This window comes from Echinops telfairi, unplaced genomic scaffold (assembly GCF_000313985.2).
Source record: "Echinops telfairi isolate 266 unplaced genomic scaffold, ASM31398v2 ScPeMD7_60;HRSCAF=208, whole genome shotgun sequence".
In the NCBI taxonomy this organism is placed as follows: Eukaryota; Metazoa; Chordata; class Mammalia; order Afrosoricida; family Tenrecidae; genus Echinops; species Echinops telfairi.
In genome coordinates this window covers 33,062,146-33,077,782 of record NW_022103958.1, presented here as the reverse complement: position 1 = coordinate 33,077,782, position 15,637 = coordinate 33,062,146, and the positions used below count along the sequence as shown (strand labels likewise).

General features: G+C 46.4%; 1 protein-coding gene across 1 annotated transcript in view; it reads left to right on the top strand.

Annotated features, from left to right (window-relative positions):
• ZDHHC13 (zinc finger DHHC-type palmitoyltransferase 13) overlaps window positions 1–15,637 on the top strand; it is a 52,353-nt gene that overhangs the window by 820 nt on the left and 35,896 nt on the right. The window contains exons 2-4 of the mRNA XM_004711594.2: window positions 10,039–10,184; window positions 13,166–13,288; window positions 15,259–15,336. Coding sequence (XP_004711651.2) covers window positions 10,039–10,184; window positions 13,166–13,288; window positions 15,259–15,336 — 347 coding nt within the window. The remainder of the gene's footprint in view (window positions 1–10,038; window positions 10,185–13,165; window positions 13,289–15,258; window positions 15,337–15,637) is intronic.

Here is a 15,637-nt window from a genome sequence, read left to right as displayed (position 1 = left end):
AGAGGAGACTGAAAGCCCTATATAGAGTCACTGTGAGTCGGAATGACCTAGACCAGTGGTTCTCAACCTTCCTAATGCCGCCACCCTTTCATACAGTTCCTCATGTGGTGGTGACCCCACCCCCAACCATAACATTATTTTCGTTGCTACTTCATCACTGTCATTTTGCTCCTGTTATGAATCAGGCGACCCCTGTGAAAGGATCGTTGGACCCCCCAAAGGGGTCGCGACCCACAGGTTGAGCACCACTGCCCTAGATGGTAGTGGTGTTATCTATTGACCCAGACTGCCACAGCTTTCTCCCCCGTTGGTGACCTTTTGGTTAGCAGCCCGGGGTGCCACCAATGTGCCATAGGGCCGCTTAGGCCAGAGAAAGGGGGGTGAAAGTGGCCTCTTTGCAAAATTCCGAAGGACTTTCTGCAGCGGAGGTATTCATGTATAGAAGCCACCTACATGGTTCGGAGGGAGGAACTGGGCTAGCGGAGAGTTACTGGAGGCAGCTTAAGGTCCAAGAAAGCAAGACCCGTGTCTTTTGTTCTCAGGCATTTTCCCAATGCCTACAGTACTGGCTGGCATATGGCAGGCGTCCACTTACTATTTATTAATAAGTGGATAAGTCCCAGATTCAGGCAATTTAATAAGCACTTGCCACCACCCGGTTAAAGTACTTCATACTTGAAGCATCCTTACGAGAAGGTCTTCTTCCCATTTGCAGAGGCCAGCTCTGCAGAGCCAGGTCACCCTGGCGTGAGCTGCTCTGTGAGGTGGTAAAGTTCTGGGTCTCTATGAATGGGAAGCCACTGGATGGCTGCGAGTTTCGGTTTGCAGTGTCTTTTCCAATCCGGAACGCCTGTTCCTCATGTTCCCCCTTTTCCTTCCCATCATTTTCCCAACTAAGCCCAGTCTGGGGTCAATTTAAATGAGGAACAAGATGTTTGAGGAAATATAAGTGTGTTCTTATCAGGGGTTCTTGCATTTGGGCCAGGAAAAAGAAATGGTTTGCAGGTTGACTAGTTTTTCCCAATGGGTGTAGCTTCTTCACATGGAAGCTATGATCCATTCATTTCCTCAGCCTCCAGGAAAAGTTCGTAGGAGTAGCGATCAGGCCTTAATTGCTGTCATTCATTTGCTAGAAGCTAAAGTTCACTTTTTCATAGGGAGGGGAAGACAAACCCTTCCCCAGTTCCCTGCCAGGTGGAGGGAGAGCGTGATTGGAAGGTTGAAATTAGTAGGGCAAGGGTGGGGCCACATGTAGGGAGACCACTGTTCATAATAACTGCTATGGCGAATGTGTGCATTCATAAGAAGACCTTCTGCGTCGTTGAGCCTCCTCTGACCCTTTCAGTAGGAAGGGATTGTTGTAGTTTTACAAATCAGAAAAGTGAAGTTCAAAAGAAATTGGAGTCACTTGCGGAGTCAAATGGCTCGTGAGGAACAGCCAGGATTGGATCGGTTTGTTCAACACATGTGTTTAGAGTGTTTTTAATCGTAGGTGGTGGTCACTGTTCTAGACACTAGTGATAATCCAGAGGACAAAACACACAGAAGCATTCCGGTTCTTCTTTGTAACTTTGCTTCTCCTGACTCGAAGTCCAGGGTTGATGAGATTTTGTTGGTTAGAAACTGCCTTTTCTATTTCCTCTGTGACCACATCTTGTATTACTTTCTTTCTCCCTTAATCAACCCCAACTGCGCTGGCCTCATGGCCTTGGTACTTACTGTTCCTTCTGCCCGGAGTGCTCTTTCTTGCTAATGGCAGTGTTGACAGTTCAAATCCACTAGCCACTCCTCAGGAGAAAGATGAGGCTGTCTGCTCCCATGAAGATTTTCGGCTTCAGAACCTCTAAATTGAGTCAGTGTGAGTTAGAATTGACTCAGTGACCGTGAATTTATTTTGCTTGGAACTTCAGTCGTATTTGTTTACTACTCAGAAAAATGACTTGATTCATATGAGAACTATCACATCGTCCTTTACAGCTTACAGACGACCCAGTTGTCACTGCTGTGTGACAAACCACTCCAAAACTTGGTGGTGTCAAACAGCAGTGGTTAGGCTCCTGAACTCTGTGGACCAGGATTTTGGACGAGGCATAGTAAGAGATAGTTTGTTTCTGCTCCACTGTGTCTGGAGCTAATTCGGGGTGACCCCAAAACAGAGACTGATACTATTGGAAGGGGTCTTCACGTGTCTGGCAGTCGATGCTGATTTTCAGCAGGGACATCTACCTGTGGCCTGGGCTCATGCAACATCTACATGTTGTACAGCATGGCGGCTGGGTTCCAGGAGTGAGCATCTCAAGAGACAGGATGAGGAAGAAGCGGCTGGTTTCTAAGGCCTGGGCCTGCCAACTGGCATGGCGTCATGTCTACAGTGTTCTGTTGGCAAAGCAGGTGCGGAACCTAAAGGAAGGGATGTGGATCCTTGTCTGATGGGAGAAACTTCTGAGGATTCTGGGACTTTATTGCAAAACTAAGAGCCCTGTCATTGATTGCAATCCCCACAATGTAACATCACTCATCCACTTTTGCTTGTATTTCCTGTTTCCATTCCTCCCGTCCATCCCTTCCTTCCTTCTGCCAACCTTGTCCTTGGGCAGATGCTGCCCTTTTGTTCTGGGAGTGCACTTACCTCCTGCTAGTTCTTTTCCTTCTTAGAGAGCTATTGTGTGGCTGAAAATTGAGAGTTCATTTCCAGACCTTGAGGGGACTCAAGGCCCTACCCTCAGGGGTTCGAGCTAAAAACTATTGTAAACAAACAAACAAAATGTTCTCCTCTTGTGAGGCAGTGGTAGACTAGAAATCCTAGAAGGAGCATATGGGGTAAATAGAATGGAACCAGAAAACCTGGAAGCCTCTTCAATGAATTGTCCAGTTCAGAGATTCTTTTACCTGCTCTTCAGGATAAGCTTCCGGGGGTTGGCGGACACCTGGACGTTTACTTGTGAAATTCTGTTTGTACGTGCATTTCTCTGTCTAGTCCCTTCACTCTGATACCATTTTCTAAAAGAGCCAGGGCCTTAGGAAGGGTAGGAAGCATTGATCTAGCCAAACCCTTTTACTTTTCAGATGGAATTGAGACTCAGAAATATTAAGCTATTTGCCAAAGGCCTCTAGCAAATTAGGGGGGCCAGAGGCAGGTTTTGGGGCTCAGGATATGGTACTCTTTGCTTGTTTGCTGTCACCCTGAGGCCTGCTTCAGTCCAAGGCCTGAGGAGTAGTCTGTATTTTGTGCTGCAAGGTTAGATAGACGAGTATCTCCCTAACTAGAATCTAAGCTCCCTGAAAGCCAGGGATGGGGATCTTGTCTGTTGTGTTGTTCTGTGGTGGCTTGTGTGTCGAGACCAGCACCTGGCACATAGTAGGCGTTCAGTAAAGAGGTGGTGAATGAGGAAGTGACTGGATTGTGGCAGGAAACGTGCCTCATTCACCTTTTATTCCCGATGCCTAGCTCCGTGGTTGGTGCAGACTGGCTGCTCGTGACATTCACCCGAGTTTAATTAATGGAAACCCGTATGAGGTTGCCGGCATCATGAGAATCTTCTTAGTCTGTTACCTTAACATTGTGTAGCTGGGTAGCAGTTAAACACCGAGGGTGTTGGCTTATGCGGGACTGTCTTTATCAGTATCCACGTTAATAATGGCTCTTAGTAATAGTGCCTTAGGATCACGTGACGCGGATTTGGAAGGAACTTTGTGTAGCCGTCTCGATCGGACCCTTTTTGTTTTACAGTGATAGAAACTGAAGCCAAGAAAGGGTCGATGATTAACCGCCATCCTTCAGCCAACCAGAAACCGGAGACAGTTGTCCTTGTTCTCAAGTTTAGATCCCAATGTAGTAAAAATGAAACCACTCGAGACTCCTTAAGAAGTATGTGGTGCACTGAATTTTACAACTAGCATGGTTAAGCTGGTGTATGTTTTCCTGTATGTATCTTCAACAATAAAAACAACATAAAATTAATAAAAGAGGGGGAAAAAGTATGTGGTGTTTTTAAAAATGAAAGAGCAATTTCTAGGAAGGCTATCGTAGCATGCCACAAGCTTTGCTCTAGTCTCTGTCATGAGAAAGCATGCTTGTCTTCCTTAAAGATCTTTAGGGACTGTCTTCGGGCAGAGGGAACACCCTTCAGTGCAGACCAGCCTCTTACCACTTGTGGTGAAATGTTGGGCGGGAGCCATATCAAGAATAATGGGGATAACTCAGCACGGAAGTTTCCAAGCTTGCTTTGATCATGTACTCCTTTCAGTAAAATGATTTTGAGCTTGCCTCCCCCCACGCTCTCCACTGTCATATGTGGACTAAGATCTCACCATATGTGAAGTGGAAGCTCCACATTTTGTCATTTTTGTAAAATGTCATGCATGAGGAAGTTACTGGAGTGACAGCTTGCTGTCCCTCAGGCTGGTGGGAGCTCCAGGCCCCGCTGTACAGGCCACACCAGGCTGGTGCTAATGGTTTGATGCCACGCATTGGCAGGCTCTCACCCCCTTAAGTGTGGGTGGGGATGATTCTGCATCATGCAGCTGGCAGGGACCCCAGGAGAGCGGTGACAGTCGCAGGGCTCTCTTGGGTAGTTGGCATCTGCATAGCCATGCAGTCAGGAGTGAGTGGTCCTCCACAGGACTGGAGACCCAGGGTGACTCAGTCTCAAGACCAGGAGGTCAGAGTGCAGCTGTCTGTGTCTCTGCCTGTTCTGGCCTTCCTTCTCCTCACCCCACTCAGTCCCCACAGAAAACAGCAATTCCAGCTCCCCTCTGTTTGAGCTGTGGGGCCAGGACCAGGAAGCAATAGACAAAATCATATTGTCATGAGAGGTGTTATGTAAGGGCTATGTTTATGTTGTCTTTCCAAGTTATACTTGTTAATTGCTTAGTGTATGCTTCTGGCATGGTTTTGAGGGAAAGAAAGACTATATAAATTGGTTTCAAATTCACCTTTTTGGTAAGTTGGATTTGTCTTTGAAGGGTCTGACTTTGCATCAGGTTGGATTAGATTGTGTTTATGTCATGTAACCAGTGAAGAGGTCCTGCTGTGGGCAGTGTGTGCCCTGGTCATTCATGTTTGCTTGTGCTTGTGTTACTCATACTGCAAAAGAGTAATGGCTCTTCGATACATGAATTCTTGGCACGAGTCATGTTAGGCCGCTTGTTCATTTCAGGAGGAGGATATTGCTAGGGGCCGTCGAATTGGTTCCGACCCATAGCAACCCTGTGCACAACGGAATGAAGCACTGCTCGGTCCCGGGCCAGCCTCACCATTCATTGCTCCTGTGCTTGAGCCCCCGTGGCAGCCACTGTGGCAGCCCATCTCCTTGAGGGCCTGCCTCTCTTTCACCGCCCTTCCTCCTTACCAAGCATGACGTCTTTCTCTAGGGACCGGTCTCTCCTGACACCACGCTCAACATGTATCAGATGAAGTCTTGCCATCCTTGTCGCTAAGGAGCCCACTGGCCGGACTTACTCCAGAACAGATCCGTTTGTCCTTTCAGCAGCCCGTGCCACTTCCAATATTCTCCACCAGCACCCTCAGTCAGCCTCATCGATTCTTCCATAATCTTCCTCATTCAGTTTCCAGCACTTGCCTGTCAGTTTGCTGTACTGTGGTGGCTTGTGTGTTGCTGTGATGCTGGAAGCTGTGTCACTAGTATTTCCAATGGCAGCAGGGTCCCCCAAGTGAACAGGTTTCAGCGGAGCTTCCAGACTAAGAACAGGTCACAAAGGAGTCAGCTGCCCACTTTGGAGGAAGTCGCTGCAGGAAACCATACATAGCTCTGGGAGGCTACTGCTCGTAAATCAACCCGTGAACCCACAGGTGTGGAATCAGTTCTAGAGTCACAGTGACCTGATACGACAGAGTAGGACTGCTCCATAGGGTTTCTGCGGCTGTAACTACAAGAGCAGGCAACCTTATCTTTCTCCCAAGGAGAAGCTGGTGGGTTAGAACCACCAACCTTGCAGTTAGTGGCCCAGTACTTAACCGGCTGTGTCACCAGGGGTCCTTTTTGTTAAATTTAGATGATGTGTTTTGAATTAGTCTAATCATTTCCCCAGTATGATTCCAGTTACGAAACCAGAGTATAAACTGCGGAGGGAGGGGTTTCTATGTTGCTCACTATGATAACCTCAGCAGCTGCAACATGGACCACCTGGCACATCATTTGTTTTGAAATAAATGAATCAGGTCAGACTGGGGACCCCTGAAGTCAGGATTGTCTCCTCCATCAGGCCGGGCATTAAGGTTTTAAGGTTAGGTTGGTAGTTCAAACCCACCCAGGGCTACACAGGGGCAGGATCTGGTGCTCAGCCTCTGTAAGATGACAGGCAGGGAAACCAGGGTGGTAGCTACAAGTTGAATATCGGCCCAGTGACCCCAGCAGCAAGAGCAGAGTCGGTCTAGAGTCCCTGTGGTGCAGAGGGTACTACACGCGCTGCTAACCCCGAGGCTGGAGGTTTGAGCCCAACCACAGCTGCTTCAGAAGAAAGGCCTGGAGATCAGTTTTCAAAGAAATAACGCAGTAAAACCTAGGAGCATGCATGGGGTCCCTGTGAACTCCATTCAACTCCAGGGCATGTGGTGGTTAGCGTGGCCCTGAGAGTCCCTGGGTGGTGCCCATGCTGGGCTGTGTTTAACGGACCTCCCTGTTCCCTCACTCAGCTGCTTACCAAAAAGATGGAGGTCCAGGTTCACCAGGGATGACAAGGAAGAAAGGCCTGGTGAGCTATCAGTCAGGACCTGACCGATTTTAGATCAAGCCCTTCTTTAAAGAAAAGCCTTCAGCTTGCCACCTGCTGATGTGCAATCTTGGTAGAACATTTGTTGAGTCAGCTGGTGGGATGGGCTTGGCAGTGTGCCCTTTTACCCTGGCTGAACCCTGTGATCGCTTCCGTGTTAGTTATCAATCGCTGCAAAACAAACTACCCCCATGTAAAAGCTTAGATGATACCCCATCATGGGCACAGTTTCTGTTCACGAGGAGCCCAGGCGCACCTGGGTCCTCTGCTCAGGGCTTCGCAGCAGAGATCAAGGTGCTGGCCAAGGTCATGGTCCCCTTTCCTTCGTTCTAGTTTTGAAAGGGTGCATAAAGACCATTCAATCATTTCTGCACCACACCCAAACTCAGACTCATTGCCGTTCACGTAATTCGGACTCCCAGCAGCCCTGAAGGGCAGAGAAGCGCTGCCCCCTGCAAGCCTCCTGTTGGTGAGTGGGAGCAGCCCACCTTGACCTTGCCATTAGCAGCCCGGCGTGTAACCACTGGGCCGCCAGGGCTCCTGAGTTCAATGTCATCCTTGGCGAATTAGAAATAGGAGGGAATGTTGGGAGTCTGAAAAAGGCCCCCCTGAAATAACCCAGAGCAAACATCAGTTGTACTTATATCCCAGCAACAAACTATTAGAAACTAAAGATTTTAAATATGCAGTTTATAACAGCATAAGCCCGCAAATGCCCGAAAACAGACAAGACATATAATAATTCTATTCATAATAGCAAATTGCTTCTCAACCTTTTGGCGAAGATCAAGTGTACACATACCTGTTTTTTGCAGTTCACTCTGTCACATTTCTCAAATATTGCAAATTTTTACTTGCACCAGTTGAAGTTGTGTGCTCACTCCATGTCTTGCGTCACGTTTCAGTAATTCTCGCAGTATTTCAGACTTCTTCACAAATGCTGTTGTACACGTCACGAAATAAAACATTACTGCTCGTGAACTGGAAGACGCGATCCTGAGAAGATATCAGCCGCTTTCTAAATCCATCAGTCTCCAAAACTCTCACTCTATCTCGTTGATTCCAACGCATAACAGCCGTATGGAAAAAACCGAAGCAACTTCACTGCCATCGAGTCCATTTCGACGCATGCCTCCCTGTAGCGACAGACTTTCTGCTTGCGTAGAGTTAGTCTCGGCAGCCTACTGGTGCAGTCCTGCCCTGCTTTCGGGTCACTGTGGGTGACCTGTAGACTTCATCAAATGCTAATCAAAAGCTCAGAAAGCCTGTGTTGTGTGTGTGTCCCTGACCTGAGCTCAGTGTGTCAGTCCCCTGGAAAAGCCCAGTGTACCTAAGACACCTCTGCAGGACAAACAAGGGTTGTCCTACCAGCTGTCTCCCAGGAGAAGACAGCGAGTAAGAAGAGGGACTCTTCAAGCCGTACACATTTCAGAAGTAGGTAAAAGTAGAAAAGCACTCAGTAGGAAAATTCCTAAGTGTAAATTTAATATTTTGAGGAGAGGTTAGTCTCAGACTCTGAAATATGTATTATATTCAAGCAGGTGCTTATGAAATACTTTGAATTTAGAGTTTAAAAAAAAATCTGTTACACCTCTTACTGTAACATGCTACAGGCATTCTTTCTACAAGTATGAAATAAGATGGTCATTCTAGAATTACTGGGTTAAGCATTGATATAAAGTTTATTGTGCCAACCTGGCCGATAAACACATGGGGTTAATTGAAGGGCGGAGAGATAAATGGCTTGGTGAGCCTCGCCTTTCTAGTTCTCCGGTCTCTTGCTTGGTGATGGTCGGACCAGGGTGCAGCTGCCTTAACTGTTCCCTACTTCAGCTGGCAAGGCTCACTTCCTGCAGGACATCCCCGAGGCGAAGCTGCCTGGACCTATTCTGGGTGCTGGAGCCCTGGGTGCTGGAGCAGCCATGTGGAGACCCCTGCCAGCACTGAGATGCTTACACATTCACTGACTTGGCTTTCCTCTAACAGAAGGCATCGTTGGGTGTGTTTTGTGAGAGGGAGGAGGACTTTGTGGATTGGTGTTGGACATATGGGTTAATGGGTTAATGTTGGACTTATGGGCTTGGGCAGCACTGGGTTGGGATGTTTTCTTGATGTGCACTTACCCTTTATATGAAATTCTCTCTTATACATATGCATTTCTGTGGATTTGTTTCTCTAAAGTACTCAGACTAACACAAGCATCTTTACGATGAAAGTAGTAGAATAATAATTATAAGGTGGTTCCAAAACATTTGTAGAAAGTTTTATTAATTTTTAGTTTTGTTTTTTCATGAATTTTTTGAAGTGCTGTTGTTTAATATTAAGTTCCTATAAGAGAATATAGAAATTGTGGACTGTCTTGATGGGAAATTTGGGCAACCCAGTGAGAAAATTGTTTAAACCAACAGTGTGGATGACAGGCAGGTTATTTCCAGTTAACTCTATGGGAGACCTGGAGGCGCAACTAGTAAGCGGGCCCTGTTTGTTGGCTGTCAGCCAGGGACCACCTTCGCTCCCACAGGCCACTCATAGTCCTGGTCAGCTAACCCTCAGACTCATGGGCTTGGGCAGCTAACCCTGGTCAGCTAACCCTCAGACTTATGGGCTGACTCCTGGTAACCCTATAGGACAGGGGGAAACTGTCCCCAGGGCTTTCCAAGACTAACTCTTTATGAGAGTGGAAAGCCTTGTCTTTATCCTGCAGCTCAATCGGCTGGTGATTTGAAACTGCTGACCTTGCACTTACCAACCCAGCAAGTAACCACTAAGGCCCACATGGTCCCCTGTATTTTGTCAAGATTAGCAGGAGAACCTTCTGCTCTAGTCTGCCAAGACCGGGTATAGCATTGCGTCATCGTGGGAATGATTGTCTTTGTCATATTCCATGGGCTATAATCAAGTCATAGGTTCTACCTGTTCTCAAGGGGGCAGGACAGTATAAGAGCGGGTGCTTCATTATAGGGGAGAGGGGTCCTTAGGATATGCCTACACAACTCCTTGAAACAGCCCTGGCAACAATCCTACCACATACGTAGCTGCGATCTCCGCCTCATGCCAATAACCCGGTCCGTGGGTGGTCCTTTTTCTGCGGGTGGCCATTTGTTTCATGACAAAATAGATAAGGTTGTCAAATATGAAGCATCTTTCCCAGTGAGCAGAATTAAGAAATCTTCCCTAGGGTACCCACCAAGGACTCCCCAACATGTTGGCTGTAGTACTGCGGTGATTACTGATAGTAGCTCAGTGGTATGTGATGCGATGCTAATTCTGTTCCTGTGCTCTTGTCCAATCCCTCCGACTCTCTAGTGCAGGGATCACAGCCATGGACCCCACCCGCCCGGATTTGGTCGGCACTGCACCTGTGCTCCTGAGCACAAAGAGCTGGCAAAGGCGAAAGAAATCCTTCCTCTCATAGAGGACTCTAGTAACTGTGACATTGTGAAGGCTACTCAGTAAGTTTTCCAGGTGTTTTTCCTGTGCTTACATTCCACTGGATCGTAACCATGTGCGTGCAGTTGATGGTGCCCCATGGGCTTCACGGCCTCCCTCTTTGCTGCGTGCTCAGGAAGCAGCGTGTTATAGTCGCCCGGAGCACTTCCAACAGTGCTGGGCCCTAGTGGTTTATGGGCGATTAGAGTGTGAGCAACTTCTTCCCGCAAGTCTGCCGCTTCCCGCTCTGTGGGTCTGTTGGCCGGTGCTTCCATACAGTTTCTGTCGGGGGTACAGGGGGGCAGGCGGGTGGAGCGGACTTCAAACAGTTCGTGGAAAGATGAAATTTTCGTCCAAGAACTTTTTTGAAGCCCCTGTACAGCGAAAGCTGTGAGGGCCCGAATTCATTGGCCCCACCTTCGGAGAGTTCCAGCCTTGCCACTTTCCTGCCCTGTGAGTTTCCCCTCTGATGGGCCTGTGCCTTCCACAAGTTCCCGCCTGTGAGCGCTCTGCTACATTAGGTGCCTGGTAAATGCTTCTTAAGGGAGGGAGTGATTAAAAATGGCTCTAAAGTTAATTTGCGAGTTTGAAACTCTTAAAATGTACCCTAACCAAAATGCTCTTGGAAAACGCCGGTGCATCTGTGGGTAATTTTTAACAAGTGTGTGGTCATGGAGGCCTTTCTGTGGCTTTATGCTGGGGCCGTGGGGGCAGGGCACCCAAGTCAGGGGGCGTGGGGGGTGGTTTTCTTCACTGAACCTAGAAGTCGTTTGACAGCTTTCCCTGACCGAGATTGCCACCCGTGAGTCTCCACACAAAGTCAGTTATTTCCAGCTTTCCCACCATCACCTGCCGCGCTGGCTGTTCATGTCCACCCGCCCTCAAATAAGAGGCCCCCTGAATTAGTCATGTCTGTCTTACTTTCAGTTAATAAGATCCAAATCTGCCCCTCAATGCTTCCAATCAGGAAGAAAGTTACTACAGGAACTTGATAAACATTTCTATCAAAAGCAACGCTATTTGGTGGTTAATTAGCTTATTTGGCTTTAACATGTATGATTTAGGTTCGTTATTAAAAAATAATGATAATTTGAGGATTCTAATTCCTATGAGCTCTAGAAAGCCAGGCTGCTTTAGAGGAATATGATTTTACATTGCTTATATTTTTAATTTCTTTGAGGGTTAACAGATTCTTAGGAAGATACTTGCTTTAATACACATGTAACTGTTTCTGTTACCAGTAAAACTTTGTTAGCGTAAGTGTGAGAAATGGGGCCGTATTTAAGGGGAAGTCTCAGTATAAACTTAAATATTCCATCTGTCTTAAGGCTTGCTTCAGGTCTTGAACCTTCTCAAGTGTCTGGGAGGAGGTCTTGAGTTATATTTGGGCAAAAAAGAACTAGGATGTGGGGTGTGTGTGTGTGTGTCCAAAGGGAACATTTATTTTCCAGTCAAATGTTGAAGTTGACATTTAAAAACAAAGAGCTTTTGACTCTGCCCCCTTGTTAGCCCTTCTCACTCATTAAGGTGTCCGTTTGCCATTGTCAAGCACGTGTCTCTGCCGTGCAGAAGTCGCTAGCCCCCGCATGGGCACCCACGCTGCCTCCTGTCCAGGCAGAGATGAATCTAACAGTCTGAGAAAGGGAGATGACCTTACCATTTGGTGTCCCCTTGACTCTAAAGGCCTATGGAAACTCGCAGATCTCTCTGCATAGAAATAAGGGTCAGAGAAAGTGACCCTTATTGGACAGACCCTAAATGGTCTGTCGGGGCTGAATGGTTTCTGTTGGGAAAATAATGTGAATTGAGGTACTAAATTCAACATAATAATGATTATGATAGCATTGAAGAGTCGTGCTCATCCTGCTCAGTCAGATAGTTGCTCAGTAGCAACAACTGTACCACTAAACTCTCTCCCCAAACCATCCCCCGATCTAGTCCTGCTCTGCTTTCTGACCGAGGGCTCCCTGCCTCTGCCTGTGTCCCGTGTGGCAGCCCCTAAGCTGGTGTCTCTCCTACCTCATCCTTTCCCAGTCGTCTTCTCTACTGCAGTAATACCGCCTTCCTTAAAACTCAAATTTTGAATACTTTCCTGTTTAAAAAAGGCCTTGGCGGTTTCCATCAAGTTCTAAAGTCTACATTTCATGACATGACGGGAAAGCTCTGGCGGTTCTGCGCTCGCACCTTGCCATCCTGTGTCTTAACGGCGTGCTTCCGCCATGCTGCCTCGCTTGTGTTTCTCTGACTAGCCATGCAGTTCCGTGTGTTCCTCCCACTGGTCCAGACAGCCCAGCTCATGGGTCTGCTGTTCTAGCCCGAGGGCCTGATCATGCTGCCTCTGCTCTGTCTTGGTACTTAGGTGTTCAACTTCACCCAGGCCGCATTTGCTTTTAGAAGCCCTGGTGGTGGAGTGTATTATGCACGGGGCCACGAAGCATAATGCTAGCAGTTCGAAACCACTAGCCAGTCTGAGAGAGAAAGATGAGGCTTTCTACTACCAAAAAGAGTTACAGTGTAGGAAACCAAAAAGGGCAGTTCTGCCCAATCCCGTAGGGTCTCTAGAGTCGGACATGAGGACAGTGATTGTTGTTGTTGTTGTTTCCCCTTTATTGTGAGGTCTGAGCTTGGTTTATTCAGGGATGAGATTGTATTCAGGAGTCGGCCTCATGCATTCCTGGCAGAGTAGGGCATCCCATGAACCTTTTCGAAGGAGAGCAATGTGAGTGTTACAGTCAGTGTATTTAACAAACCAGAGTTCACCCCAAATGGATGAATCTGACCAGTACATGACCCACGTTTACTTGTGTTGGGACTTAATGTGCCCTTATTGTATTTCTGTTGGTGAAAGAAAAGTTAGGTTACACAAAGACTTGATAAGATGAAGAAATGTTGATATTTGAAATGCTTTTAACTGGTGTTAATACATTTTGTTATGGTAATGTGAGAAATTTTGTTAATAATAACTGGTGTTAACAATGCCATTTTTACCCTCTTCTCATTTAAGATATGGGATTTTTGAACGATGCAAAGAGTTGGTAGACGCCGGTTACGATGTCAGGCAACCAGACAAAGAAAATGTGTCGCTTCTTCATTGGGCTGCCATTAACAACAGACTGGATCTTGTAAAGTAAGATGCAGTGTATGTGTGTTAAAGATATAAAGTGTGTTGTAGGCATACCTCGGAGCTGTGGCACATTGGTTCCTGACCAATCAGTAAAGCAAGTGTCATAAAAAAGTGAGTCAGAAGAGTGTGTTGCTGTGTTTTCACTAGACCGCTTGGTGATGCTGTCAGGTAAGCATTGGACTGCTAACTACCAGATTGGCGGTTCAAGCCCACCAGCCTCTCTTTGGGAGACAGATGAGGCCGCCTGCGCCTGTAAAGATTTACAAAGCCTTGGAAACCCTGTCTAGGGCTGCCATGAGTCAGAAACAACTTGAAGGCAGTTGGTTTGCCTGGGCTTGGGGTTTGGGAATTTATTAAGTGTGTAGTAGTATTATGAACACCTTTGAACTATTGTGAGAATCATTAAATGTTTCAGAGAAACAGAGTGATGACAGGTTGTTGAGGAAATGGCGCCAATCGACTTGCTCCATGCAGCGTGGGCACCAACCTTCCGTTTGTCGTTGTTGTTTTATTGCAGTCTCTGCAGAGCGCAATAAGACGAGACACGGGTGTATTTCTAAGCCCGGACCTCTCTGGCACTTCTCTTTCTGTTGGGGTGCAAATATGAGTCAGGAGCCAACCACGGGTCTCTCTCGTAAGTGAGCAGGAGCTGGCTGCCACACGCACCTGTGAGCATCCTGTAGTGCCAGAGAGCCGTGCTCTAGGAGTAAAACTGAGCAGTTTTGAAAAAGGAAACAGAAAATTCTCAGAGTGGAACAGAGCGTTTCCCCGAGGGTCGGAGAAGCACTGGAGTATTTGACCTTCTCGTACCAGGAAGACTAGATGGGCAAGCACCTCACTTTCTCCTTTTCAAGTACACTAAGTAGAGCATACACTTTTCAGTAGACATGGGTTTTTGTTTTCTTAATCCTTTTATTAGGGGCTCATACAACTCTTATCACAATCCATACACACATCAATTGTGTAAAGCGCATGTGTACATTCATTGCCCTCATCATTCTCAAACAGTTCCTCTCCACTTAAGCCCCCAGCATTAGGTCCTCATTTTTCCCCTCCCTCCCCGCTCCCCCCTCCCTTATGAGCCCTTGATAATTTATAAATTATTATTTTGTCATATCTTTAGACAGGGGTTTTATGAACTATTTCATTTTCATAATGTAATACTTCCTGTTCATCGGTAGCTTTAGTTTCTTCATTTAATATATGTATGCAAATGTGTAGATATTTTATGCATATGTAAAATCCATGCAATTTGAAGAAATGGAAATATACCAAATTTAAAATTCTTTTAAATTGAAAAGGCACATTACACTCACAGGCGAACTCCTTGTGGAACTAAGTGGATGCACTGCTGAAGTGATGGGGGATAGGAAGGCACCGCTTTGAAATAAGGAGGCTAGTCCCTGTCGACCACGAAGACAGCAGGCTCTTTCCCTGATCGCTTCACACTAACCTTTGTAAATGGTGCATCACACCAGTGCTGTAAAAGTAGGGACCAAAATATTCAAATTGATGATCTTTTCTGGAAAGATTGTGTTTTTGCTTCTTTTGGAACTCATTCACACGCAATGATTCCAATTTTCCTCCTGCCAAATGACATAGTTTCAGGCCTCTTCTCCCAAGTTAAGCTGTAGAATATTTGTAATATGAAACCATTTCAAAATAAAGTCTGTCCTGAGTGTGTGGTAGTTAGAAAACAGAGTGGTTGTTGTGTGTTTGGTGTGCCCGTTCTAATTGAATACTAATTATAGCAGGAGTAATGAGTTACATGCTAAGAATATGTTATCAGGAACTGGTTTGATACTGCCCTGTGGATCTCTCTGACTCGATCAGGAAGTACTAGGGTGTTTTAGAAATGTCAGAACTATAATTTCTGTTTCCCAACACCCAAATTATTAAGAAAACAGTTTTTCTTTCTCAATGTGAATTCATTCATTTGAAATCTTACTGTAACTTGTGTCTGCTTTGAACAGGTTTTATATTTCAAAAGGGGCTGTTGTAGACCAGTTGGGAGGAGATTTGAATTCAACTCCTCTTCACTGGGCCATCAGGTAAGTTTTCTTCAAAGTCGGGAATCGCTGTTTGAAATCAAGGTCATTTTTTGAATGTCATAAACCATTGTTTGCCAATAGAGTCATCTACACTGGGACAGGTGCCTATTCTTCATTGTCCAATACAGCAGTCTTAAGCCACTCATAAAGTATGGTGAGTCCCTGTATTAATCTAGGTACTTTGGAGAAACAAATCCACGGCGACTCACGTATAAGAGAGAGTTTTATGTAAAGAAAAGGTACATCACGAAAACATCCCAACCCAATGCTGCCCAAGCCCACAAGTCCAACATTAACCCAT